A 27,615-nucleotide genomic window follows, 5' to 3' on the forward strand; every position below is an offset into this window, starting at 1 on the left:
TAGCCCTCTCTTTCACAGCAAACGTTGTGTCCGAGTAATCCATTCATCCGTTGCTTGGGGTCTGCTGCTCAGCCCGGCAGCCTGATTGCCCAAAAAGTTGTTATGAGGTAAAGTGGAGTTTAATAATCCATTTTTGAGCGAGGAATAACGGGGAACGTAGATTCTGAGTCGTTTTTATACAGTGGCTGATGTAGAAAATATGTGATCAGTAGGGGGATAAATGATTGTAACACATAGTTAACTTGGCAATTATGATCAGTGGGTTTATAAGGACACATTGAAAGTATTTAAAAAAAAAATGTTTTTCTAGCCCTTGCTGGTTTGGCCCAGTGGATAGAGCGTCGGCCTGTGGGCTGAAGGGTCCCAGGTTCGATTCCTGGTCAAGGGCATATGCCTGGGTTGCAGGCTCAATCCCCACTAGGGGGCATGCATAAGGCAGCCAATCCATGATTCTCTCACATCACTGATGTATCTATCTCTCTCTCCCTCTCCCTTCCTCTCTGAAATCAATAAAAATATATTAAAAAATATTTTTTCTCTCTCTCTCTCCCTCTTCCTTCCGCTCTGAAATCAATAAAAAAATTTTTAAAAATAAATTAAAAAAATATTTTTCAAGTCACATGTATTAGCTGAGTTTTATATTAACCTTCTCAAACTTAATCCTTAAAGGAAAGAAAAAAAGGGGTAGGGGTTATCTGGATTAGAGTTTTGCACAGATCTATACTTATAAAATCACTCATTTACTCATTTGCTTGTATAAAAAAAAAAAAGAGTAAAAAAACACCTAATTAAAAATAAGTATGTAAACTGTTCTCGAGAATAAAAAGAAAAAAAGCATCTTAGTCTTCTCCATTTGTCAGAAGACTGCTTCCCTTCATTGGTGTGTGTATAAAAAAAAAATTTTTTTTGGCATAAAAAATAATAATAAAAAAATAAATCCCGCCGAAACCGGTTTGGCTCAGTGGGTAGAGCGTCGGCCTGCGGACTGGAGGGTCCCAGGTTCGATTCCGGTCAAGGGCATGTACCTTGGTTGCGGGCACGTCCCCGGTGAGGGGTGTGCAGGAGGCAGCTGGTTGATGTTTCTCTCTCATCGATGTTTCTGGCTCTCTATCCCTCTCCTCTCCTCTTCGTGAAAAATCAATAAAATATATATAAAATAAATAAATAAATAAATAAAAAAATAAATCCCTTAATTTTCGGAAAGGCTTCCATTCCCACAGCTCTGGCCACCTACCGATGACCTCGGGCCAAACACAATAATCCTTTCCAATTCCTGGAAGAGTTGCTGTCAAAATGACCCCCTTACTTGGGGAGAGCAAGCTGCCGTGATCATGGCAACCCACAGCAATGCAGATTGGACTCTCAACCCAACGCACAGGCCATAGGGTGGGACAGGGATGCAGCCAAGACATGGGACACGAAGGCTGAGCCTAGGAGGCCTGACCTTCCTTCTGAAGAAATCAACACAGCCCGGCCGGCGTGGCTCAGTGGTTAGCGTCGACCTATGAACCAGGAGGTCACTGTTTGACTCCCAGTCAGAGCACATGCCAGGGTTGTGGGCTCCATCTCCAGTGGGAGTGTGCAGGAGGCAGCCAATCCATGATTCTCTCTCATCATTGATGTTTCTATCTCTCTCCTTTGCCCTTCCTCTCTGAAATCAATAAAATATATTTTTTAAAAAGAAAGAAATCTACACAATCACCTGGGTGGACGGGGGGCAGGTGTGAACAGCCAGAGGTCCCCATCTGCACCCAGGTCTGGACAGCCTGGCTCTGACCACAGGTCACTTGGAAAGGCGAGAATGCGACGTGTGCGGTAGAACGCAAAGAAGTGGAGGCACGCGATTGACCCGGGAAAAGAACGGAAGATTCAAAACTATTTTTCCTTAAAAGCGAGATGGACTGCCCTGGCCAGTCTGGCTCAGTGGATAGAGCATCGGCCTGCGGGCTGAAGGGTCCCAGGTTCGATTCCAGTCAAGGAGCGTATGCCTGGGTTGCAGGCTTGATCCCCAGTAGGGGAGCGTGCAGGAGGCAGCTGATCAATAATTCTCTCTCATCATGGATGTTTCTCTCTCTCTCTCCCTCTCCTTTCCTCTCTGAAATCAATAAAAATATAGTAAAGAAAAAAAAGAGAGAGATGGACGTACCCTGTGCGTAATGCAGGGAGATGGCGCTGGATTTCATGGTGATGCCCCGGATCTGCTCGTCCTCCCGGCTGTCCATGTACCGCAACTGTGGGAATGAAACAGAGGCACCCTCACTCCCCAAGGAATTGAAACGTCACATTCAAGTGGAACGATTGGGACTTTGGTGTTAAGTGCTTACTTTTTTCTTATTTTATTGATTTTTACAGAGAGAAAGGGAGAGGGACAGAGAGTTAGAAACATCGATGAGAGAGAAACATCCATCAGCAACCAAGGTACATGCCCTTGACCGGAATCGAACCTGGGACCCTTCAGTCAGCAGGCCGACGCTCTATCCACTGAGCCAAACCAGTAGGGCTAAGTGTTTACTTTTTTAAAAAAAAATACATTTTTATTGATTTCAGAGAGGAAGGGAGAGGAGAGATTGAAACATCCATGATGAGAGAGAATCATGGATTGGCCGCCTCCTGCACGCCCCCCACTGGGGATAGAGCCCACAACCTGGGCATATGCCCTGAGTGGGAATCGAACCTGTGACCTCCTGGTTCCTAGGTCGACGCTCAAACCCTGAGCCACACCGGCCAGGCTTACATGTTTACCTTTTAAACTAAAGGCCCTTTGGGTTTTTTTAAGAGGGGAAGGCATGGAAAATGTCAGTTTGTCATGGGGAAGAGAACATACACTGTGTGGCCAGATGATGATGATCTCTGAACGCATAATAATCTGGCCACTCCGTGAATATCCTATATAATAAAAGGCTGATATGCAAATTGTCCCCTCAACCAGGAGTTTGACCAGCAGGTAGGCCGGCCAACCGCCCATGTTCCCTCCCCCTGGCCAGGCTGCCTGGACCCCACCCATGCACGAATTCATGCACCGGGCCTTTAATATATACATATACATACATACACACACACACACACACACACACACACACACACACGCACGCACACACACACACATATACACTGAGTGGCCAGATTATTATGCGTTCAGAGATCATAATAATCTGGCCACTCGGTGTAGACAAACGGAAAGACATGAACTACTTTGCACATGTAGTCAGACAGCACACAGCCTCCCCGGAGGGTTGCTCATTCAGATTTCAGCCGTGAATGAGGGGTGGTCCTGAGCAATTCACGGAAGGCAGCATCGGGGGAATGTTCTTCCATTCACCAAGAACACGGCCACTCGTTTCCCACTGACAGGCCCTTTGACGAAGTCTGAACAGACATCCCAACAGGAGGTCTCTAGAAGCCAGAGACTCCTTCCCCAAAATTAGGTTTTAAATATGTTGTTTGTTTTTGTTTTTGTTTTTTAGAAGAATGATAGGGTAGCCCTAGCCGATTTTGCTCAGTGAATAGAGCATTGGCCTGTGGACTGAAGGGTCCCGGTTCAATTGCCATCAAGGGGTTGTACCTCCTCCCCACCCTCCACTCTCTCTAAAAATCAGTAAGAAAAATATCCTCGGGTGAGGATTAACCAAAAACAACAATAATGCCCCAACGGGTGTGGCTCAGTGGATAGAGTGTCAGCCTGCGGACTGAAGGGTCCCAGGGTTCGATTCCGGTCAAGGGCATGTACCTTGGTTGCGGGCACTTCCCCAGTGGGGGGTGTGCAGGAGGCAGCTGATGGATGTTTCTCTCTCATCGATGTTTCTGACTCTCTATCCCTCACCCTTCCTCTCTGTAAAAAATCAATAAAATATATTAAACAACAACAACAACAAAAGGAGAATGAGAAGGTAGAAGACGGTTCTAACAGGGCCATTTCGCTGATGGCTTTGATAAAGCGTAACGCCCCACACACGGGCCTGCATCTCGTTCCTTGGGCGTTACAGAGCTTCGTACTGACAGTGGCTTCAACGGACCGGAGGACCTCCCTGTCCAGCTCAGCCCTGAGCACCTCACTGACCTCCCCCCGCCCGCTGCAGGACGGTCTATTCCCTGCCCTGCCTACTTCTCTCCACTGTCAAACTTTTGAAAACTCGATCCTTTTGTTTGTTTGTTTGTTTGTTAAATCCTCACTGGAGAATATTTTTCCCATTGATTGTTAGAGAGAGTGGAAGAGAGGGGAGAAATATAGAGAGAGCCCTAGCTGGTGTGGCTCAGTGGATAGAGCGTCGGCCTGTGGACTGAAGGGTCCCAGGTTCGATTCTGGTCAAGGGAACATGCCCGGGTTGCAGGCTCAATCCAGTAGGGGGTATGCAGGAGGCAGCCGATCAATGATTCTCTCTCATCATTGATGCTTCTCTCTCTCACTCTCCTTCTCTGTGAAATCAATGAAAATATATTAAAAAAAAAAAAAAGAAATATATAGAGAGAAACATCCATGTGAGAGACACATCAATTGGTTGCCTCCTACATGCACCCCGACCAGGCCTGGGGACCGAGCCTGCAAGCGAGGTACGTGCCTTTGGCCAGAATCGAACCCGGGACCCTTCATCAGTCCCTGGGCTGATGCTCTGCCCACTGAGCCCAACTGGTGAGGGTACTTCTTCACACCTTTCCATTTCCTCATTTCTTTCATTCAGAAGCCTTGAGAGTAACTTACTGTCATGGGGTGGCCACAGGGATTCACCCTGCATTCATTCTTTCACTTTCATGCCCCATAGCTCTGGCAAACCTAACGCTTAAACGCTAACCAATGACCTCTGGCCAAACACACCAACCTTGTCGGCCCTCACTCTTCTTGGTCAGGGCCTTCGACACACCTGAGTGAGTTACTCTTGGTGCACGTGCGTGCTCTGCACATGCGTGAAATTCTCCCAGGAGTCTCCTGTCTCCTGGTTTCCTGTCTGCCTCTCCTTAGGTCCCACTACTGGGCCCTCTTCACCTCTCCCACTTCTCAGAAAGGCCTTCCTCCAGCCCTGGCCGATGTGGCTCAGTGGACAGAGCGTTGTCAGCCTGCGGACGGAAGGGTCCCGGGTTCAATTCCGGTAAGGCCATGCACCCGGGCTGCAGACTGGATCCCCAGTGGGGGGGTGCGTAGGAGGCAGCCAATCCGAGATTCTCTCTCATCACTGATGTTTCCATCACCTTCTCCCTCTGCCTTCCTCTCTGAAATAAAAAGTATATTTTAAAAAAAGAAAAGAAGGCCTTCCTCCAAAAAGTCTCATTCTCTTGTTATTCTATACTAAAGGCCCGATGCACGAAATTCGTGCAAGAGTAGGCCTTCCTGCCCTAACCAGTTTGGCTGTAACTCTCTATCCCTCTCCCTTCTTCTCTGTAAAAAAATCATTAAAATATATTAAATAGCCCTAACCGGTTTGGCTCAGTGGATAGAGCGTCGGCCTGCGGACAGAAGGGTCCCAGGTTCGATTCCGGTCAAGGGCATGTACCTTGGTTGCAGGCACATCCCTGGTGGATGGTGTGCAAGAGGCAGCTGATCGATGTTTCTCTCTCATCGATGTTTCTAACTGTCTATCTCTCTCCCTTCCTCTCTGTAAAAAATCAATAACATATATATTAAAAAATATATATGTATATATTAAATAAATTAAAAAAAGAGCAGGCCTTCCTTCCCCTGGCTGCCGGCACCGGCTTCCCTCTGGCACCCAGGACCCAGGCTTCTCTCGCAGCCCCCGCTTCGCCTGGAAGGTCAACCGGAAGGACATCAGGTCTAATTAGCATATTACACTTTTATTATTATAGACTAGGGGCCTGGTGCACGAATTCGTGAATGGGTGAGGTCCCTCGGCCTGGCCTGCAACTGGGGCCTATCGGGGCCTGCGGGCTGGGGAGAAGAACCGTGGGAGGTTGGCCAGGAAGCCTGATTGATCAGGGCAGGCCGGGACCCCAGGAGGTTGGCTGGCCACAGGAGATTGGCTGTGGGAACGCACTGACCACCAGGGGGCAGCTCCTGCATTGAGCGTCTGCCCCCTGGTGATCACTGCATCATCATAGCTACCGGTCCACCAGTCGTAAGGGTATATAGATGTGCACATTTCTTCTTTCAGTCTTCTGTGTGTAGCTTTTTTACTTCATTTTGCTTCTCCATCTCCCCTTCCCTCTGTTCCCAGTCACCTGACAAATCCTGCTGGTTATAGTCTAAACTCATTAAGGTGAGGAACATCTCTATTTTGTATTGCAAGTTAAGTTATTCCCTGTCCTTTCAAAGTACAGTAGGTCCTCGGGTTATGTCGGAGATCTGTTCCTATGGCGCGATGTAACGCGGTTTTCGCTGTAAGTCGGAACCCACCTACATAAGCACCTACGTCACTCACATGGAGCACAGACACAGCAGTGATGAAGTGAAACAGTAAAAAAAATTAAAAGAAAGATAACAATTCCTGACCTTTACTTGTGTTAAATAAATAATAAAAAACATAAAGCACCTATGAACATATGTCGAAATAATAGCACTTTTTTTTTCTTATAAATAAACTAGAGGCCCAGTGCATGAAAATTCATGCACTGGAGGGGGTGTCCCTCAGCCCGGCCTGCCCCCTCTCACAGTCTGGGAGCCCTCAGGGGCGGGAAGTGACCTGGAGATCAGGGGAAGGCGACGCCCCCATCACACCTCTGCGGCTGCCACTGCTGGCAGTGCAAGCCTCGACCAGCCCTGGTTACCTGAGCCTCGGGCTGGCCCTGGGCGGCTGGGCAGCCGACATCCGAGGCTTGCCTGCGCCTCAGGCCAGCCCTGGGTGGCTGGGGGGCTGAGGAAACTGGGGGACTCCGGAAGCAGGCACCCGAAGCGACCGGACCCACCTGGGGGCACGCCCGGCTGTGCCGTGTGCCTGCCACCACAGCAGGGTTGAGGAGACTGGGCACCACCATCTTTGAGGACATGGCAGTCAATTAGCATATTCCCTCCCTATTGGCTGTGGGTGTCGCCATATTTGAGGGTGTGACAGCCAATTAGCATATTCCCTCCTTATTGGCTGTGAGCACCACCATCTTTGAGGGTGTGACAGTCAATTAGCATATTCCCACCTTATTGGCTGTGGGCACCACCATCTTTGAGGGTGTACCAGTCAATTAGCATATTCCCTCCCTATTGGCTGTGGGTGACATCTTTGAGGGCATGACGGTCAATTAGCATATTCCCTCCCTATTGGCTGTGGGCGACATCTTTGAGGGCATGACAGCCAATAAGCATATTCCCTCCTTATTGGCTGTGGGCACCACCATCTTTGAGGGTGTGGCAGTCAATTAGCATATTCCCTCTTTATTAGATTATTAGATAGGATGGGAGATGGCAACGTAACAACGAAACGACCTACGTACTTCGAGTCCGACAGAACCTGAGGACTGCCTGTACAGCTGAAAACGAAGACCTCTTGAATTCCTTTCCTAAAACATGATTCCTTTCCTAAAGCGTCGCTGAGCCTTCAAGGTCTGCGATCCTCTGACACACCCTCTCCCAGTTCATGTTCTCTCCTGGGGGTGTAGATGCAAATCTTCCACTCCCATCAAGCAGACCTCGCAAAGGAGCCTTCTCCCACTTTACCCCTGTTACTTCCCGCCGGCTGAGGCTTTTTTTTGCTTTTTCCCCTCAAACCACCCAACTCACCCGCCTGGGGAGAGTCTCTTGGTTTGGGAAAATGGCCACAACGGTGCCAGGATATCGCCTGACTTGTGGCACTTACAGGATCGCTAAGCGCACAGCAGAATATTCATCACACTGAAGAGGGCTCACACTTCCTGAAAGGCAACTAGTGCTCATCGGCCGTAACGACATACCTTGCCTGCCAGGCGGCTGGAGATGATTCCATTGCTGGATATGAGGCAGTCGGCCAGGGTCGTTTTGCCTGTTAAAATAACAGTACTAATTTAAATCTATTTATTTTTTAATTTATCTTTTATTATTATTTATTATTAATTTTAGGCTAGTCAAGTGAAGCAGTGGGAGTGGAGAAGGAACAAAGAAATCTGTAACTGGCTGTGACCAATTATTTTTAATTTTTATTATTATTATTTTTTAATCCTCACCCCAGGATATTTTCCCATTGATTTTTAGGGAGAGTGGAAGAGAGAGAGAAAGACAGAGAGAGAAACATCCATGTAAGAAAAACACATCGACTGGCTGCCTCCTGCACGAGCCCCGACTAGGGCCCGGGCCGGGGAGGAGCCTGCAACGGAGGCACGTAGCCCTTGACTGGAATCGAACCCGGGACCCTTTGGTCCGCAGGCAGACTCGCTACCCACTGAGCAAAACTGGCTAGGGCTTTAGTTTTAATATTTTTAACCCTCACCCAAGGATATGCTTTTTTTCATTGATTCTACAGAGAGAGGAAGAGAGAGGTAGAAGGCGGAGAAAGAAACACCAATTGGTCACCTCCCTCCCCTCTCCCCCACTCCCCAACCCGGCCCCGACCAGGGATCAAACCCGAAACCTGGGTATGTGTCCTGACCGCGAATTAAACCCGAGACCCATTAGTGCATAGGACAATGCTCTAACCACTGAGAAACACAGACCAGGGCTATATATATTTTTTTTTTTGTAATATATATTTATTTATTTCAGAGAAGGGAGAGGGAGAGAGATAGAAACATCCATGTCGAGCCCGCAACCCAAGCATGTGCCCTTGACTGGTATCGAACCCGGGCCTCTTCAGACCGCAAGCTGATGCTCTATCCACTGAGTCAAACCGGCTAGGTCCAGGGCTCTATTTTTTTATTTATTTTATTTTTAATGTGAGGGGCGTCTACATCTCTGCAGATTTAACATCTAACCGTAAGAACCGGTTCGGCAGAGATTTCCCATTTGCCTAGGCCGAGTGAAGCAGTCACAGGGGCACACGAAAGAGTTTAATGACAGTTTCCAGCCGAGTATCGTCTGGAAGGACTCAGGTCCTGGCGCTCAGCGTTCTGTCCGGAGCGAGAGAATCTGCGTCTCCAGCCCCGTAGGTCTCATCCGTCACCCCGGAAAGCCGTCACGCCACCTGTCGCTTACCTGCAGAGCTGCTTTTTGCATGGAGGCATGACTGACTACAGTGACACGCAAAGGCACTCAGGTGAGGAGACAAATCGCCATGCCAATCGGTCTATGGCTGACAAAGGACTTTCTTTTTTTTTTCTTTTCTTTTTTTTTTTTTTTTACAGAGAGGAAGGGAGAGGGATAGAGTTAGAAACATCAATCAGCTGCCTCCTGCATACCCCCTACTTGGGATGTGCCCGAAATCAAGGTACATGCCCTTGACCAGAATTGAACCTGGGACCTTTCAGTCCGCAGGCCGACGCTCTATCCACTGAGCCAAACCGGTTTTGGCAAGGACTTTCATGCCATCCCTAAAATCCGTCCTCCGGGACTCGGATCCAGTTCACCGTAATGACCTCATCCATCAGCCCTGGCCGGTGTGGCTCAGGGGATAGAGCGTCAGCCTGCGGACTGAGGGGTCCCGGGTTCGATTCCCCATCAGGGCACATGCCCAGATCTCAGGATCCATCCCCAGTAGGGAGTGTGCAGGAGGCAGCCGATCCATGATTCTCTCTCATCATTGCCGTTTCTCTCTCTCTCTTCCTCTCTGAAATCAATAAAAATAAAATAAAAGCCCTAACCGGTTTGGCTCAGTGGATTGAGCGTCGGCCTGCGGACTGCAGGGTCCCAGGTTCGATTCCGGTCAAGGGCATGTACTTTGGTTGCAGGTACATCCCCAGTAGGGGGCGTGCAGGAGGCAGCTGATGGATGTTTCTCATCAATGTATCTAACTCTCTATCCCTCTCCCTTCCTCTCTATAAAATCAATAAAATATATTTTAAAAAATAATAGTAAAATAAATCAATGGAAACAATATCCTCAGATGAGGATGAAAGAAAACAAACAAAAAATAACAATAAAATCATCTGACATCTGTTACCCTAACAACGACTCTCAATGCAAATCCTTCACAGCTCAGAAGGAAACAGGTCGCACAATAAGTCATTTTTTTCTCTCTGAATGCTGCACCGGGCGATTTCAAGCATTGTGCAGTTTTTAACTCCCAAGTTTTAACACTCAAACTCCCATTTAGAAAACAAGGCAACCGTTTTGGGTCACGTGCTCCCCAGCCGGCTCAGTGGTTGAGCATCACCTATGAACCAGGAGGTCAGGGTTCGATTCTGCATCCCCAGTAGGGGGTGTGCAGGAGGCAGCCGATCCATGATTCTCTCATCATTACTGTTTCTCTCTCTCTCTTTCCTTCCTCTCTGAAATCAATAAAAATAAAATAAATCAATGGCAACAATATCCTCGGATGAGGATGAAAGAAAACAAACAAAAACAACAAAATCATCTGACATCTGTTACAGTGACGACTCTCAATGCAAACCCTCCATCGCTCAGAAGGACAGCCGGTCGCACAATAAGTCATTTTTTTCTCTCTGAATGCTGCACCAGGAGATTTCAAGCACCGTGCAGTTTTTTAACTCCCAAGTATTTTTTGTTTTGTTTTTTTTAATAATGTTTTGTTTTTTTAAATATATTTTTATTGATTTCAGAGAGGAAGGAAGAAGGAGAGATAGAAACATCCATGATGAGAGAGAATCATGGATCAGCTGCCTCCTGCAGGCCCCCTACTGGGGATCGAGCCCACAACCCGGGCATGTGTCCTTGACCAGAATCGAACCCTGGACCCTTCAGTCCACAGGCCAGTGCTCTATCCACCGAGCCACACCGGCTCGGGCTAACTCCCAAGTTTTAACACTCAAATTCTCATTTAGAAAAAAACAAGGCAACAGTTTTGGACGGCGTGGCCCCGGGGGTCGAGCATCGACCTAGGAACCAGGAACCAGGAGGTCAGGGTTCGATTCCAGGGCTGCGGGCTCCATCCCCAGTCGGGGGCGTGCAGGAGGCAGCTGACCCAGGATGCTCTCTCATCATCGATGTTTCTCTCTCGCCCTTCCTCTCTGAAATTAAAAAACCACCCACAAACAAACATGAAAAAGACAAGGCAACACGCCAGAATGCAAACCCAGAATGCAAATCACCGGCCAGCTGCCTTTATTTGCAAAGTTTCACCGAGCGCTTCTCTGACATCAAAGGCCGGAAGTCCCGCCTCTCACCCCGCGGACAACCCCAGGGACACCCCTTGGGGGGCCCCCAGCCCCGGGACAGGCCCCCCGGCCCCTCCTCACCGTGGTCCACGTGCGCCAACACGCAGATGTTCCTGACGTTCGCGGGGTTCCTCTGCAGCTGCACCATCTTCTCCAAACTATTGGGCACCATGGCCGCCGGCTTCCTGGGACGGGGGAAGGGCACAGGGACCGATGCCAGGGGTTCAAATCATTTTAAAAAAAAAATAAAAACGCCGAGAGGTGCTGACGGGACAGCTGGGGTGCCGCACCCCGGAACCCGATGCAAGTTCCCGGGAGAAGGGACACCCCCACCCACCGCGGCCCAAGTCCAGCCGCCGCCCTGACGCGCACACCTGCCCGACGGGGCGTGGGGGCGGCACCGGTCCCGACCGGGCGTGGCGGCGGCTGCGAGGCACCCCGCGGCGCTGGGCGCGGGGTGCACGGAGGGGTGCACGGAGGGGACCCCAGGGCGCCCCCCACCTCCGCCGCCGTCTCCCCGCCCCGCACTCACCCCGCACGCGCTTCCCGAGGGAAGCGTCCGCGGCCCAGGTCGGCCCCCGGCGCCCGAGGAAAAGTTTGGGGTCACGTGGCCCCGAACCCCGCGCGGCGATGGGGGTCCCGCACCCCCTTCCTCTCAGCGAAGGAAACACCCCAAGTCTACGCCCCCTTCGCCTCCGCGCGTGGGAACCCGGTCCCCGCGGGGAAGCGGCCCGTCCCCTCCCATCGCCCGGGTTCCCCCCACCACCCGCCCGGAGACGGCCGACGGGGACCCCGAAGCCCGGCGTGGGGGGCTCACCCACCTGTTGGGAACTCTCGCCCGGTCGCACACGCGCGTCTGAGGCGCCCAGAGCTCCGCGGGGGGGGCAGTGCGCCTGCGCGTGGGGCGGAGCGGGGCGGGGCTGGGGACGCGCGACGTCGGACCCGCGCGTGCTGACGTCACCGCGTCCGTCTCCCGGGCGCCCGCGTTGCCTGGGCGACGGCGGGCGCGTCGGAACTAGGGCAGCGGCTGCTCGGAGGCGCCGCGCAGTGGACCTGGCGGGCGGAGAGCATGCGGAGCTGGTGCCTGTGTCAGATCTGCACCTGCGGGTGAGCGGCGGCCCGGGCAGCGGCGGGAGGGCGGGCACCGCGGGCGCTGCTCGGTCCGCACCGCCGGGGACCGGGGTTTACACGCGGTTTAGACGTTTCTGCTGTGTGGGCGCCGTGTCCCGGGTGCACACTGACCTGCCGGATGGCCTGGCAAGTCCTAGGCGTGAAGGTGTGGCAGGATTAGGGCTTGTAAAGTGGAGCGATGGGATCCGGCTGGGAGCCTGGATGTCCCGCAAATTTTTTTTTATTTTAAGGGAAGGACAAGAAAGATGGAGGAAAAGGAATAGAACAGAACGGTGTGCAATTCTTTTTTTTTTTTTTCTTAATATATTTTTACTAGAGGCCCGATGCACGAAAATTTGTGCGAGAGTAGGCCTGCCTTCCCCCAGCTGCCGGCACCAGCTTCCCTCCAGCACCCGGGACCCAGGCTGGCTTCCCTTGGGCCACCTGCAGGCACCCTGGACCCGGCCAGCTTCCCTCCAGCCCCTGCTTCGTCAGGAAGGATGTCCGGAATGATGTCTGGAAGACGTCCGGTCTAATTAGCATATTACCCTTTTATTATTATGGATTGACTTCAGAGAGGAAGGGAGAGGGAGAGAGAGATCGAAACATCCGTAATGAGAGAGTCATGGATCCGCTGCCTCCTGCACGCCCCACACTGGGGAATCGAGTCTGTAACCCAGACATGTACCCTGACCTGAATCTAAGAGTGACCTCCTGGTTCCTAGGTAGAGGCTCAACCACTAAGCCACGCCCCTCCCAACCCCCAGACCCCTCCCAAGGTGTGCAATTCTTTTTATATTTATTGATTTTTTACGGAGAGGAAGAGAGAGGGATAGAGAGTTAGAAACATCGATGAGAGAGAAACATTGATCAGCTGCCTCTTGCACACCCCCTACCAGGGATGTGCCCGCAACCAAGGTACATGCCCTTGACCGGAATCGAACCCGGGACCCTTGAGTCCGCAGGCCGACGCTCTACCACTGAGCCACACCGGTTTTGGCAAGGTGTGCAATTCTTGAGTTTTCAACCCGTTTGGGGCTTCTTTCAGTCTCCCTATTCCCCTTCCCACCCAAGCAGCTCTGGGTCCGAGTGACTGGAAAGGTAATAGTCCCTTGAGACCCAGGACTGGTCTGTGAGTCCTGCCTAGCAACCTTCCGCTCCTGTCAACAGTCCTCTGGGCGTCGCTGTTGACCCAGGGATTAGAAAACGCTGGCTAAGTAAATGTTACCAACAGCTCCCTCCCTCTTTTGTAATCTCCTCCAGAGGGAAATCGCCTGCATGTTGATGGACAGCAGTCCCCTCCCCCAGTTCCATGATAAACATCCTATCTAATAAAAGGCTAATATGCAAATTGACCAGTTGGCAGAATGACAGGTCTCTATGATGCGCACTGACCACCAAGGGGGCAGACGCTCAGTGTAGGAGCTGCCCCCTGGTGGTCAGTGCGCTCCCACAGGGGGAGCCCTGCTCAGCCAGAAGCCAGGCTCACGGCTGGTGAGGGGTGGTGGGTGGTGGGTGGTGGTGGGAGCCTCTCCTGCCTCCATGGCAGTCGGACATCCCCCGAGGGCATCCTGGACTGTGAGAGGGCGTAGGCTGGGCTGAGGGCCTCTAGTAAAAATATGTTTTTATATTTTTACTAGAGGACGAATTTTGTGCACTGGGTCTCTAGTTGTTTTTAATTAACTAGAGGCCCGGTGCATGAAGTTTGTGCACGGGTAGGGTCCCTAGGCCTGGCCAGCGATCTGGGCCAATCTGCAGGGTCATCGGGGACTCGCTGGCACCTGCCTTGGTTGGCCTGGTGCCGCTGCTTGCTGGCCCCGCCCCCACAGCTGCCAGTTGGGGCCTGCTGGCTGGGGGCAGCTCCTGCGTTGAGTGTCTGCCCCCTGGTGGTCAGTGTGCGTCATAGTGGACTGTCATTCCACTGTTCAGTGAATTTGCATATTAGGGTTTTATATAGATAGACTAGAGGCCTGGTGCACGAAATTCGTGCAAGAGTAGTCCTTCCTTCCCCCGGCTGCCGGCACTGGCTTCCCTCTGGCACCCGGGACCCGGGCTTCCCTCCGGCCCCGGCTTCGTCCAGAGGGATGTCCAGATTGGCATTCGGAATGACGTCCGGTCTAATTAGCATATTACCCTTTTATTATTATAGACTAGTGGCCCGGTGCATGAAATTTGTACACATTAAAAGGGAATTAACTAGAAGAAATATTTTAATATTGCTATTTGCCCTTTCTCTATAATAGAAGTGTCAGAGATGAAAGAAAATTAATAAGATGTATATGAAAATCTCCCTCCTGTCAGAGTCTGGGGCGCACCACGGGACCCAGAGTCAAGTCCCCGCCCACCACCCGCACGCACTTCGAAAACGCAGGAGACCCAGACCTGGCCGGCCCCACCCCCATCAAGCCCTCCAGGTGGAGGTCACGGCCTGAGATCCCCTGTCAAGACCCACTGGGCAGGGGCTGGTGCAGCCTTAGGTACCCTGACCCGGTGCTGAGGTGTCCTGGCCCAGCGCTGGGGTGGGGGTGTGGCCTGAGGTCCCCCATCAAGCCCAGCCACCCCCCTGCAGCATCACGTCAGCGCTGGGCGGGGATGCACGCAGGCAGTGTGATGTTAGCGCTTGGGGCGGAAGTCCCCGCCCCCGTCCACGCCCACAGACTGGTCGGGACTGGAACACCATAATGGACAAATTAGCATATTACCTCTTTATATGTATAGACTAGAGGCCCGTCGCACGAAGATTCGTGCAATAGGCCTTCCTTCCCCTGGCTGCCGGCACCAGTTTTCCTCCAGCACCCGGGACCCAGGCCTCCGCTCTGGCCGCCACCTTCTGTCTTCGCTCCAGCCGGAGTCTTTGCTCCGGAGCCTCCAGTCTTGGCTCCAGCTGGAGCACCGCTCCTGTAGCTCCCTCCGCCCCCCCCGCCCTCCCCCTCATAGCAGGCGTCCCGCCCTGCCTGGCCACTCTGTGCCTGCATGCATGCTGCCCAGAGGCCTGGAGCGGCTGGGGGGTGGGGCCACCGCCATCTTTGTTGGGTTAATTTGCATACTCCCTCCTGATTGGCTGGTGGGCATCGCAAAGTGACGGTCAATTTGCATATTTCTCTTGTATTAGTGTAGATTATCACACAACGTGTGTTTGAAGGAGAAGATAACCTTCCCATTTGGTTTCTGTCTGCCCAGGCGACATCGCTGTCCACATGGAACCACGAGGATTTATGAAAACTCTGGCGCGTTTTGCCCAACGACGGAATATTTGGAAAACTACCCCACGTATGGCAACGTCCCTCCGGCCCAGAGTCTCAAGCCCAAGCCAGAAGCCCGGGCGCACCGCGGCCAAATGGAAGGAATAACGACCTTTAAGTAAATACGGGACAGCTCTTTGCTTTCCTTCTTCTCCTCCCAGCTCTTCTGGGGCTGGGTTGTTGAACTCTTCCCGGGGGACTCCTCGGTGGATGGACGCCGGAAGCCATCCAAGACACAGAAAGCTAGCTGAGTCATCCTGTGAGGAAAAAAAAAAAAACACAACAGAAAGACGAGGATTGAGTTTGAATGACAGACAATGAGCAGGGAAATAGAAGTCCTATTGAGATGACTTGACCTGCTAACATCCCTCGTATTTTATCTGTTTTCTACTGCCACCAGCACCGGGAAGAATAGTTTTCTGTCTGTTCTATCTGCAGCTCCTCTGACCTGTTTTCTATACTTTAGCCTGCCGAGGTGATCTTTTTTTATTTTTATTTTTCTAAATTATTATTTTTATTTTTTAATCCTCACTCAAGAATATTGTTCCCATTCATTTGTAGAGAGAGAGGAAGAGAGAGGGAAAGACAGAGAGAAACATCGATGTGAGAGAGACACATTGGTGGGTTGCCTCCTGCACGTGCCCCGACCAGGGTCCGGGCTGGGAACGTGCCCTTGACCAGAATTGAACCCAGGACCCTTCACTCCGCAGGCCGGCGCTCTATCCACTGAACCAATCTGGCTAGGACCCTTCCCCCACACGTGCTTCAGCTTTAAGATCTTTCTTAAAAATGCAAATCTAATCCTTTCGCCTCCCTGCTTGAAATACTCTTATACTTTCTGTTTTTATTTAAAAATATTTTTTATTGATTTTTTACAGAGAGGAAGGGAGAGGGATAGAGAGCTAGAAACATCAATGAGAGAGAAACATCCATCAGCTGCCTCCTGCACACTCTCTACTGGGGATGTGCCTGCAACCAAGGTACATGCCCTTGACCGGAATCGAACCCAGGACCCTTCAGTCTGCAGGCCGACACTCTATATCCACTGAGCCAAACCAGCTAGGGCGTCTTATACTTTCTTATTGTATTTCTTTCCTTTTTAGAAAAAACCAGATGCTTTATTTTTCGGGCTGCAATTTTTTTAATCAAATTTGTTGGATTTCATACAAAACCCAAATCTTTACCAATACCCCTTCATGGCTTGGCCCTTACTTGCTTCTCTGCCTTATTTCCCCTACAATGGCCTTACACTTATATCCCATTAGAGGCCCAGTGCACGAATTCGTGCACCAGTGGGGTCCCTCGGCCTGGCCTGCGGGATCGGGCTGAAACCGACTCTCTGACATCCCCCGAGGAGTCCAGATTGCAAGAGGGCGCAGGCCAGGCCGAGGGACCCCACCGCTGCACGATTGGGACTGGGGAGGGACACGGGAGGTTGGCCAACTGGGGAGGGACTGCAGGAGGGCTCCAAGGCATGTCTGGCCCGTCTCACTCAGTCCCGATCAGCTGGACCCCAGCAGCAAGCTAACCTACCAGTTGGAGCGTCTGCCCCCAGGTGGTCAGTGCACATCATAGCGAGCAGTTGAGCGGCCTTAGAATATCATTAGCATATTATGCTCTGATTGGTTGAACAGACGACCGCACAACAGGACACTTAGCATATTAGGCTTTTATTATATAAGATAGGACATGTTTCATTTCTCACAAGTGCCAGGATTAACTTGCCACAGAGCCTCCCAAGATGCTAGTTTCCCTGCCTGAGAACCCCCGCCCTCTGACACCTGCACATCTCCACTCAGGCATCCGTCTGCAACGCCTTGGACACCCGCCCCCTGCAGCGGCCAGTAGGTGGACATCCCCTGGCCAGCACCCAGGCCAGCTCTCCTCGCATCTGCCTATCATGTATCAGTAGGTAGGTCTCCCTGTTCCCTGAAAGCAGGAAGCGTGTGTGTCCTCACTCACCTCAGCATTCTGTTTCCACAAACCTAGTGCAGTGCCACGAGCACATAGTAGGTCCTCAATATTTATTCAGTGGGTGATTAAAAATAATAAGTCCCCCTGAGCCTGCCCTTTTCCTTCGGACTGAGCTTTCCTGATCTCTTTGTGTATCTGTCCGTACCCTGGGTTCGTTTTCCTGATTCTGTTCGTGTGCCCGCTACATTCAAGGCGCGGTCTTGGGCATGAAGTACAAAAGCCTCAATGAGCGCTTCCTGCTTTGAAGAAACTCAGACATCACATTTCTACAATTTGGGGTTTGAAAAAAACCACACTGTACAAGAAGCATGTCAAACTCGTGGCCTGCGGGCCGCATGCCTGGTTTATTTGGCCTGTGTTAGCCTTTGAGTTTGACATGCTTGCTCTACAACAACATTCATTTTTATTGTTATCTGTTCCAGATATATAGATATAGATATAGGTATGCCCCAAACTCTATATTTTAACTGGAAAAGTTGGGGGTCGTCTTATACGCCCAGTCAACTTATATGCCAGAAAATACGGTATACACACACACACACACACACACACACACACACACACACACACACACTAGAGGCCTGGTGCACGAAATTTGTGCACTTGTGGGGGGGGGGGTCTCAGCCCAGCCTGTGCCGTGTCGCAGTCTGGGACCCCTCGGGGGATGTCTGACTGCCGGCTGAGGCCCGGGGACTGGGCATCCGATAGGGTCTAAGTCGGCAGTCAGACATCCCTTTCACAGTCCAGGGCTCTCACCGCCCAAGACCCCTCGCTCCTACCGTCCGCCTGCAGCGGAGGCGGGAGAGGCTCCTGCCACGGCCACTGTGCTCACCAGTCGTGAGCCCGGCTTCTGGCTGACCGGCACTCCCGCCTTCGCGGCAATGTTTTTTGGTGTTTTTTTTTTTGTTTTTTTATATTTTATTGATTTTTTAAAAAATATATTTTATTGATTTTTTTACAGAGAGGGAGAGGGACAGAGAGCTAGAAACATCGATGAGAGAGAAACATCGACCAGTTGTTTAGCGAGCAGTTGAGCGGCCTTAGCATATCATTAGCATATTATGCTTTGATTGGTTGAACAGATGACTGCACGACTGGACACTTAGCATATTAGGCTTTTACTATATATCATAGGACATATTTTATTTCTCGCAAGTACCAGCTGCCTCCTGCACACCCCTCACAGGGGATGTGCCCGCAACCAATGTACATGCCCTTGATCGGAATCGAACCTGGGACCCTTCAGTCCGCAGACCGACGCTCTATCCACTGAGCCACACCGGTTTCGGCCGCGGCAATGCTAAGGAGCAGCGAGCCCCACTTCTGGCTGAGCGCTGCTCCCCCTGTGGGAGTGCACTGACCACCAGGGGGCAGCTCCTGCGTTGAGCGTCTGCTCCCTGGTGGTCAGTGCGCATCGTAGCGACCGGTCGTTCTGCTGTTTGGTTGATTTGCATATTAGGGTTTTATTATATAGGGTCTTTATTGATTCCAGACAGAAAGGGAAAGAGAAAAACATCACTGATGAGAGAGAATCGTGGATCGGCTGCCTCCTGCACGCCCCCTACTGGAGATCAAGCCCACAGCCTGGGCATGTGCCCTGACCAGGAATCGAACGGTGACCTCCTGGTTCATAGGTCAACGCTCAACCACGGAGCCACGCCGGCCGGGCGGTGTTACCAGTTTTCATTTTGTTTCCCATAGAGCTCATTCCGACCGCACGACTGAGGTGACATCAGAGTTGGCAGAACTCTGGCCGGAAAGTACGAATCTGGACACGTCAAATGTTCTGGGTTCTCGTCCGATGAGTAAAACACACTTTCCCCTTAATGCTTCTCTCTAAAAAATTGCTTTGGCCCTAGCTGGTGTGGCTCAGTGGGTAGACCATTGGCCTGCAGACTGGAGGGTCCCTGGTTCGCTTCCAGTCTAGGGCACATGCCCGGGGTTGTGGGCTCCATACCCAGTAGGGGGCATGCAAGAGGCAGCTGATCCATGATTCTCTCTCTTCATGGATGTTTCTCTACCTCCCTCTCCCTTCCTCTCTGAGATCAATAAAAATATATTTAAATAAATAAATAAAAATTGCTTGGGGTTTGGCGGTGTACTTTCTAACACGTAACTAACCTGACTAGAGAAACTCAGACTCCTTCTTCCTTCTTTCTTTTAAAAAATATTTATTTATTTATTTATTTATAATATATTTTATTGATTTTTTACAGAGAGCAAGGGAGAGGGATAGAGAGTTAGAAACATCGACGAGAGAGAAACATCCATCAGCTGCCTCCTGTACGCCTCCTACGGGAGATGTGCTCGCAACCAAGGTACATGCCCTTGACCGGAATTGAACCCGGGACCCTTCAGTCCACAGACCGATGCTCTATCCACCGGTCAGGGCGAGAAACTCAGACTTCTTTCTCTGTCCTCTCCTGTGTATCCCATGCCCCCCTGCCCTCAGCCTTCTTCCCTTCTAGCTGGCGCTCGGGGAAAAGCAAAGGGCAACTCGCCGGTTGCAAGAGGCAGAGGTATGGGACCTCTGCTGCTATCTACCCACTAAATAATAAATATTTATTAGGCATTTATTACGTGTCAGGCACGTGGGATACAGTGATGAGCAAAAACGATATAGTCACAGCCTCTCTGTGCTCATGGGCATTGTATCCAGTGGAGGTGCTAATCAAAAACATCCCTCAGAATAAGAATAAAAGTCCAACAATGGCCCTGGCCGGTGTGGCTCAGTGGATAGAGCATCGGCCTGCGGACTGAAGGGTCCCGGGTTCGATTCCGGTCAAGGGCATGTACCTTGGTTGCGGGCACATCCCCAGGTGGGAGCTGTGCAGGAGGCAGCTGATCGATGTTTCTAACTCTCTATCCCTCCTCCTTCTTCTCTGTAGAAAATCAATAAAATATATTTTTAAAAATCCTATGTAATAAAAGCCTAATATGCTAAGATCGTCCAGTCGGCTGCTCAACCGATCAAAGCGTAATATGCTAATGAGATGCTAAGGCTGCTCAACCGCTTGCTATGACGTGCACTGACCACTGGGGGCAGACAGTCGACTGGTCAACCAGTCACTATGATGTGCACTGACTACCAGGGGGCAGATGTTCCGACCAGTAGGTTAGCTTGCTGCTGGGGTCCGGCCAATCGGGACTGAGCAAAACAGGCCGGACACGCCCTGGAGCCCTCCCGCGGTCCCTCCCTGGCTGGCCAACCTCCCGTGTCCGTCCCTGGCCCCCATTGAGCACCAGTGTGGTCCTTCGGCCTGCCCTGCACCCTCTCACAATCTGGAACCCCTTGGGGGATGTCGGTGAGCTAGTTTTGGCCCGGTCCTGCTCAATGCAGGAGCTGCCCCCTGGTGGTCAGTGCGCTCCCACAGGGGGAGCGCTGCTCAGCCAGAAGCCGGGCTCATGGCTGGTGAGAACAACAGCGGTGGTGGGAGCCTCTCCCACCTCCGCGGCAGCGCTAAGGATGTCCAACTGAAGGATTGGGCCTAAGCTGTCATTCGGACATCCCCTGAGGGCTCCCGGACTGCAAGAGGGTGCAGGCTTGGCTGAGGGACTCCCCCCGCTCCCCCCTTAGTGCACGAATTTCATGCACGGGTCTCTAGTATATCTATATTAAAAAAAAAGTGCAACAATGATAACAACTATGAAGGAACTAGAGAGCCAGAATAAGAGAGGTTTGGCTTTATCAGGAAGATGCAAAAAAATGAGCTAAAATAGGAATGATGTGATGCAGGCAACCTGATTTTTTTAAAATTAATTTTTTTATTATTGATTTCAGAGAGGAAGGGAGAGGGAGATAGAAACATCCATGATGAGAGAGAATTATGGACCGGCTGCCTCCTGCACGCCCCCCACTGGGGACCCAGCCTGCAATCCAGGCATGTGCCCTGACCAGGAATCGAACTGTGACCTCCTGGTTCACAGGTTGATGCTTTATCACTGAGCCATGCTGGCCAGGCCAGTTACTTCTTTCCAGTAGCTTATCAGCTGTCACTATTATAATATCTTCTGACACTTTCCTTGGAAAACTGCAATACTGCATGGAAAAAAATCTATAATAATAAAAGCATAATATGCTAATTAGACCAGACAGCCAAACGACCTTCCGGACATCATTCCCGATGTCCTTCCGGACGAAGCCGCTGTGGCGGGGGCCAAGGCAGAGGCGGTTAGGGGTGATCAGGCAGGCAGGCGAGCAGTTAGGGACAATCAGGCAGGCAAGCAGAGTGGTTAGAGGTGATCAGGTAGGAAGACAGAGTAGTTAGGGGCAATCAGGCAGGCAGACAGAGTGGTTAGGGGTGCTGAGGCAGGCAGGTGAGCGGTTTGGGGCGATGAGGCAGGCAGGCAGAGTGGTTAGGGGTGATGAGGCAGGCAGGTGAGCGGTTAGGGGTGATGAGGCTAGCAGGCAGAGGGATAGGGGTGATCAGGAAGGCAGAGTGGTTAGGGGCGATCGGGCAGGCAAACAGAGTGGTTAGGGGCGATCAGGCAGGCAGGCGAGCAGTTAGGGGTGATCACGCAGGCAGGTGCGTGGTTAGGAGCCAGTGGTCACAGATTGCGAGAGGGATGTCCGACTGCCTGTTTAGGCTCAATCCCACAGTCGGACATCCCCTGAGGGGTCCCGGATTGTGAGAGGGTGCAGGCCAGGTGGAGGGACCCCCCTCCCATGCATGAATTTCGTGCACCAGGCCTCTAGTCTCTATATATAAAAGCCTAAGCCATCATTAGCACCAGAGAACCAGACGACTGGCCGGTAGCTATGACATGCACTGACTACCAGGGGGCAGACGCTCAACGCAGGAGCTGCCCCCTGGTGGTCAGCGTACTCCAACAGCCAACCTCCCACAGTCCCTCCCCGCAGCCGGCCGGCCCGGATCGGCCCCGATTGCCCACCGGGCGAGGGACCCCGCCCGTGCAACGAATTCGTGCACCGGGCCTCCAGTTAGAAATAAAAGAATCCGTGAGGCTATGTGTCAACTTTATGTATTTCAGGTCGGATTACCGCCCCCATGACATAGTCCCCCCGCCTCGCCACCTACCAGAAGAATACAAACCCAAATCGGGGGACATTGATCTCGACACCACCTACAAACGGGACTTTAACCCGCACCCAGCGCAGCCCGTGGCGATAGTCCGGCCCCTGGAGAGACGACACGTTAAGAAAGGGAAGCTGGACACTCTCCCCACCTACAAAGGTAACCCCATTTCAAAAAGGACGGAGCCAGCCGGCCCGGCGTGGCTCGGGGCTTGAGCGCCGACCTATGTCAATGATTGATTCCCGGTGAGGGGCACATGCCCGGGTTGCAGGCTTGATCCCCAGTGGGGGGCGTGCAGGAGGCAGCTGATCAGTGATTCTCTCTCATCATTGATGTTTCTCTCTCCCTCTCCCTTCCTCTCTGAAATCAATAAAAATATATTATAGCCGAAACCAGTTTGGCTCAGTGGATAGAGCGTCGGTCTGCGGAATGAAAGGTCCCAGGTTCGATTCCGGTCAAGGGCATGTACCTTGGTTGCGGGCACATCCCCGATAGGGGGTGTGCAAGAGGCAGCTGGTCGATGTTTCTCTATCATCGATGTTTCTAGCTCTCTGTCCCTCTCCTTTCCTCTCTGTAAAAAATCAATAAAATATATTTAAAAAAATATATATATATATATTATTATAAAAAATTAAAAAGGATGGAGTCGAAACACGGGGACTCACTTGTTGCTTTGGCATCTAACATCCAGTCATTATTTTATTGTGTTGCCAAACTTAGCCCTCCTGCCTTGGGAGAAATAATATTGGTTGAAATAATCCTAATAATAAAAGCCTACTATGCTAAGTGTCCAGTCGTCCGTTCAACCAATCAAAGCGTAATATGCTAATGATATGCTAAGGCTGCTCAACCGCTCACTATGATGTGCACTGACCACCAGGGGGCAGACAGTCGACCAATCACTATGATGTTCACTGACCACCAGGGGGCAGACGCTCAATGCAGGAGCTGCCCCCTGGTGGTCAGTGCGCTCCCACAGGGGGAGCGCCACTCAGCGAGAAGCCGGGTTCACGGCTGGCGATCGCACCAGCGGTGGTGGGAGCCGGCAGAGGAGAGCCGTTAGGGGCGATCAGGCTGGCAGGGGAGAGCAGTTAGGGGCGATTAGGCTGGCAGGGGAGAGCAGTTAGGAGCGATCAGGCCGGCAGGGGAGAGCAGTTAGGGGCGATCAGGCCGGCAGGGGAGAGCAGTTAGGGGCGATCAGGCTGGCAGGGGAGAGCAGTTAGGGGCGATCAGGCCGGCAGGGGAGAGCAGTTAGGGGCTATCAGGCAGGCCGGCAGGGGAGAATAGTTAGGGGCAATCAGGCAGGCAGGATGGAGCCCGCAACCCGGGCATGTGCCCTGACCCGGCATCAAACCATGACTTCCTGGTTCCTAGGTTGATGCTCAACCACTGAGCCATGCCAGGCGGGTGAGCAGGGCCCTCGTTTTTATGTGAATCCTAGATTGTAGGGTTCACTTTAGCATCCTGTGAGTTATAGCACAAACCCCAACCAAGCCCCCGGGAACACAACCGCAGCTCCTACACCAAGCGTGTCAAACTCAAAGGCTGACGCGGGCCAAATCAACGAGGCTTGAGGCCCCTGGGCCACGCGTTTGACATGCTTGTCCTAACGCTGTCTTCACCCAAAACACAATGGTTTTAGGCTTTCGAAAACCAACCGTCAGGCTGCACTGTTCCTCTCCCGGGTGGTGTCATGGGGTGAGTCTAGAAGTGGAAATGACCTGTATCCAAGGGGGAGAAGGGGGAGCAAGGTGGAGATGGAGAAAAAGAACAGGTCTGGCCCGACCTGTGTGGCTCAACTGAGTGTCGACCGATGAGCCACAATTTGATTCCCAGTCAGGGCACATGCTGGGGTTGTGCGCTCCATCCCCAGTGTGGGGCGTGCAGGAGGCAGCCTATCAGAGATTCTCTCTCATCATTGACTAGAGACATGGTGCAAGACATTTGTGTATGGGGGAGGGTCCCTCAGCCCCGCTTGCACCCTCTCCAAACCGGGACCCCTCGGGGGATGTCCGACTGCCTCTCGCAATCCGGGACCGCTGGCTCCTAACCGCTCGCCTGCCTGCCTTCCCGTTGGCCCCTAACTGCTCCCCTGCTGGCCTGATCGCCCCTAACTGCTCCCCTACCGGCCTGATCACCCCTAACTGCCTCTACCTCACCCCACACCCAGAACCCAGGATTCCATCCTCTGGGCGGTTGCTGGCACCCAGGACCCAGGCAGCTTCGCCCAGGCTGGCTGCAGTCACAGGGGACCCATGGGTGGGCGGCTTTTCCCTCTCCCCGGCCACAGCCTGGCTGCTCCCCGTTCCTCTCTCCCCAGTGTCCAGTGTCTGAGCAGTTCCCACAGGAGAGTGAAGGGTATGACGACCATTTGCATATTAGCTCTTTATTATCATTGACTAGAGGCCCAGTGCACGAAATTCTTGCATGGGGGGAGGGGTGTCCCTCAGCCCAGCCTGCACCCTCTCCAATCTGGGACACCTTGAGGGTTGGGCCTAAACAGGCAGTCGGACATCCCTCTCACAATCCAGGACTGCTTGCTCACAACCGCTCGTCTGCCTGCCTGCTTAATTGCCCCTAACTGCTTCTGCCTGCCAGCCTGATCACCCCCTAACCACTCCCCTGCCAACCTTACCAACGCCTAACTACTCCCCTGCCGGCCCGATTGCCCCTAACTGCCCTCCCCTCCTGGCCTAGTTCCCCCTAACTGCCCTCCCCTGCCAGCCTGTTTTCCCCCAACTGCCCTCTCCTGCTGGCCTGGTCACCCATAACTGCTCTCCCCTGCAGGCCTGATCGCCCCTAACTGCTCTCCCCTGCAGGCCTGGTCACCCCTAACTGCACTCCACTGAAGGCCTGGTCCCCCACAACTGCTCTTCCCTGCTGGCCTGGTCACCCATAACTGCCTTCCCCTGCAGGCCTGATCGCCCCTAACTGCCCTCCCCTGCAGACCTGGTTGCCCCTAACTACTCTCCCCTGCTGGCCTGATTGCCCACCACTGCCCTCACCTGCCAGCCATCTTGTGGCGGCCATTTTGCGGCTGCCATCTCGTGTTGGGGTGACGGTCAATTTGCACATTACTCTTTTATTAGATAGTATGTTTCTCTCTCTCCCCCTCTCCCTTCCTCTCCGCAATAATACTAAAAATGCTCTCTTGTTCTCTCTCAAGATGATTACAGAGCTTGGGCCCTTCAGAAAAGCGACCTCTATAAACCGGAGCACACGTACCGGCCCCCGGCGGTGAAATTCGGAAACCCCACCACCTTTCAGGACGACTACGTTCCCCGGGCCGCGCGGCCCCGGCAGAGCTTCAAACCGGGGGCCGTGGCCCCGCGCCCCGCCGCCCCTTTCCAGGGCCTCACCAGCCACCGCCTGGACTTTGTGCCTCACGAGCTCGGACCCGCGCCCGCGCCTGCGCAGCCGAGACACGTTTACCGGCCCAGCTCCCAGCCCTTCCAGGGCCTCACCACGCACCGCTGCGCCTTTCAGGGGCTCGGGGGCGCAGCTGCCAAGGCCTGCAGGCCGGCCCCTGCCAGGGGGCCCCCCCGCGCGCCGTTTCAGGGGCGCACCGAATTCCGGGACAGTTTCCAGCCCTGGGAGGTCCCACCCCGCCAGGTCAAGCCGGCGCAGGCGTACGCCCCGCCGGCCGGGGCCATGCAGCTGGACAGCACGAGCCGCCTGGACTACGTGCCCCACCAGGCCCCTCCCCGCGCGGCCCCCATCCGGCCCGCGTCTCAGCGGAGAGAGAAGCGCCCCTTCCAGGGGAGGAGCGCAACCCAGGAGGACTTCCCGGAGTGGGAGGCCTATCGCCCCCGGGCCCCCGTGAAGCCGCAGCAGCAGATGCCCGTCCTGTCCTCGGGGACGTTCGACGGGGTGAGCACCTTCCAGTCCCACTACGTGCCCCACGAGCTGGTGCCCACGGCGAGCTGCAGGCCGGTCCAGGCCCCGGTGCACAGCTCCAGTCCGTTCCAGGAGGAGACCTCCTACTCCACCGAGTTCGCCCCCAAGAAGCGGGAGGTCTGCCCGGCCAGCTACCCCTCCCCGCCGGGGTACGTCTTCGAAACGACCAACTCCCGGGGCCACCAGTTCTTCCGCAAGATCGCGCCCTCCTCCTCCTCCTCCAGGCAGGCCTCCTAGCTTGCCGGCCTCCTAGCCTGCGGCACGCTGAGAAAGAGGCTGACTCGGAGGACGTGGCGCTCGGAGGGCAAAACCAACTGTTTATAGAGTCGGGGGAAAAAAAAAATGCATGAGCGCTCACGCACATCCTCGTGAAGTTCTCAAATCAAGGAAATTGGGAAATTGCCCCCGGCAGGTGTGGCTCAGTGGTTGAGCATCGACCTATGAACCAGTAGGTCACGGTTCGATTCCCCAGTCAGGGCACATTCCCCGGGTTGCGGGCTGATCCCCAGTAGGGGGCGTGCAGGAGGCAGCCGATCAATGATTCTCTCTCATCATCGATGTTTCTCTCTCTTTACCTCTCCTTTCCTCTGTGAAATCAATAAAAATCTATTTAAAAAAAATAAAACAAGCCCTGACTGGTTTGGCTCGGTGGATAGAGCGTTGGGCCGTGGACTGAAGGGTCCCGGGTTCGATTCCGGTCGAGGGCAGGTACCTGGGTTGCAGGCTCAATCCCCAGTAGGGGGTGTGCAGGAGGCAGCTGATCGATGTTTCTCTCTCATCCATGTTTCTAACTCTCTATCCCTCTCCCTTCCTCTCTGTAAAAAGTCAATAAAATATATTTTAAAAAAAAGAAAAAGGCCGAAACCGGTTTGGCTCAGTGGATAGAGCGTCGGCCTGTGGACTGAAGGGTCCCAGGTTCGATTCCGGTCAAGGGCATGTACCTTGGTTGCGGGCACATCCCCGGTGGGGGGTGTGCAAGAGGCAGCTGATCGATGTTTCTCTCTCATCGATGTTTCTAACTCTCTATCCCTCTCTCTTCCTCTCTGTAAAAAATCAATAAAATATATTAAAAAAAAAAAAAAAAAAAAAAAAAAGAAAAAGATCAGCCTGCTCTATTGGGTCAAACACCTCCTTAACTCACCGCGAATGCCTTGGCAGGGTCAGACCAAATGACCTTGTGGGCCTTAGACGGCCCGTGGGCCGTACGTTCCCCACCCCGGCTCTAAGGCTTCACAGGC

At 52.8% G+C, this 27,615-nt stretch overlaps 2 protein-coding genes across 2 annotated transcripts in view; one reads left to right on the top strand and one right to left on the bottom strand.

Annotated features, from left to right (window-relative positions):
- The window catches only part of EFL1 (elongation factor like GTPase 1), an 87,849-nt gene extending 75,855 nt beyond the window's left edge, over window positions 1-11,994 (bottom strand). Inside the window, exons 1-4 of the mRNA XM_054713346.1 lie at window positions 11,940-11,994; window positions 11,200-11,303; window positions 7,828-7,895; window positions 2,147-2,231 (exon numbers count right to left, since the gene is read on the bottom strand). Of these exons, the coding sequence (XP_054569321.1) occupies window positions 2,147-2,231; window positions 7,828-7,895; window positions 11,200-11,290 (244 nt within the window). The 5' untranslated portion in view covers window positions 11,291-11,303; window positions 11,940-11,994. The remainder of the gene's footprint in view (window positions 1-2,146; window positions 2,232-7,827; window positions 7,896-11,199; window positions 11,304-11,939) is intronic.
- A 111-nt stretch (window positions 11,995-12,105) lies between these two features.
- On the top strand, window positions 12,106-26,623 carry SAXO2 (stabilizer of axonemal microtubules 2). The gene is made up of 4 exons (XM_008161374.3): window positions 12,106-12,225; window positions 15,409-15,588; window positions 22,437-22,639; window positions 25,647-26,623. The coding sequence occupies exons 1-4, from the start codon at window positions 12,188-12,190 to the stop codon at window positions 26,612-26,614; spliced, it is 1,389 nt and encodes a 462-aa protein (XP_008159596.3). The 5' UTR covers window positions 12,106-12,187; the 3' UTR covers window positions 26,615-26,623.
- The last annotated feature ends 992 nt before the right edge of the window (window positions 26,624-27,615 follow it).

This window comes from Eptesicus fuscus, chromosome 25 (assembly GCF_027574615.1).
Source record: "Eptesicus fuscus isolate TK198812 chromosome 25, DD_ASM_mEF_20220401, whole genome shotgun sequence".
Taxonomy (NCBI): Eukaryota; Metazoa; Chordata; class Mammalia; order Chiroptera; family Vespertilionidae; genus Eptesicus; species Eptesicus fuscus.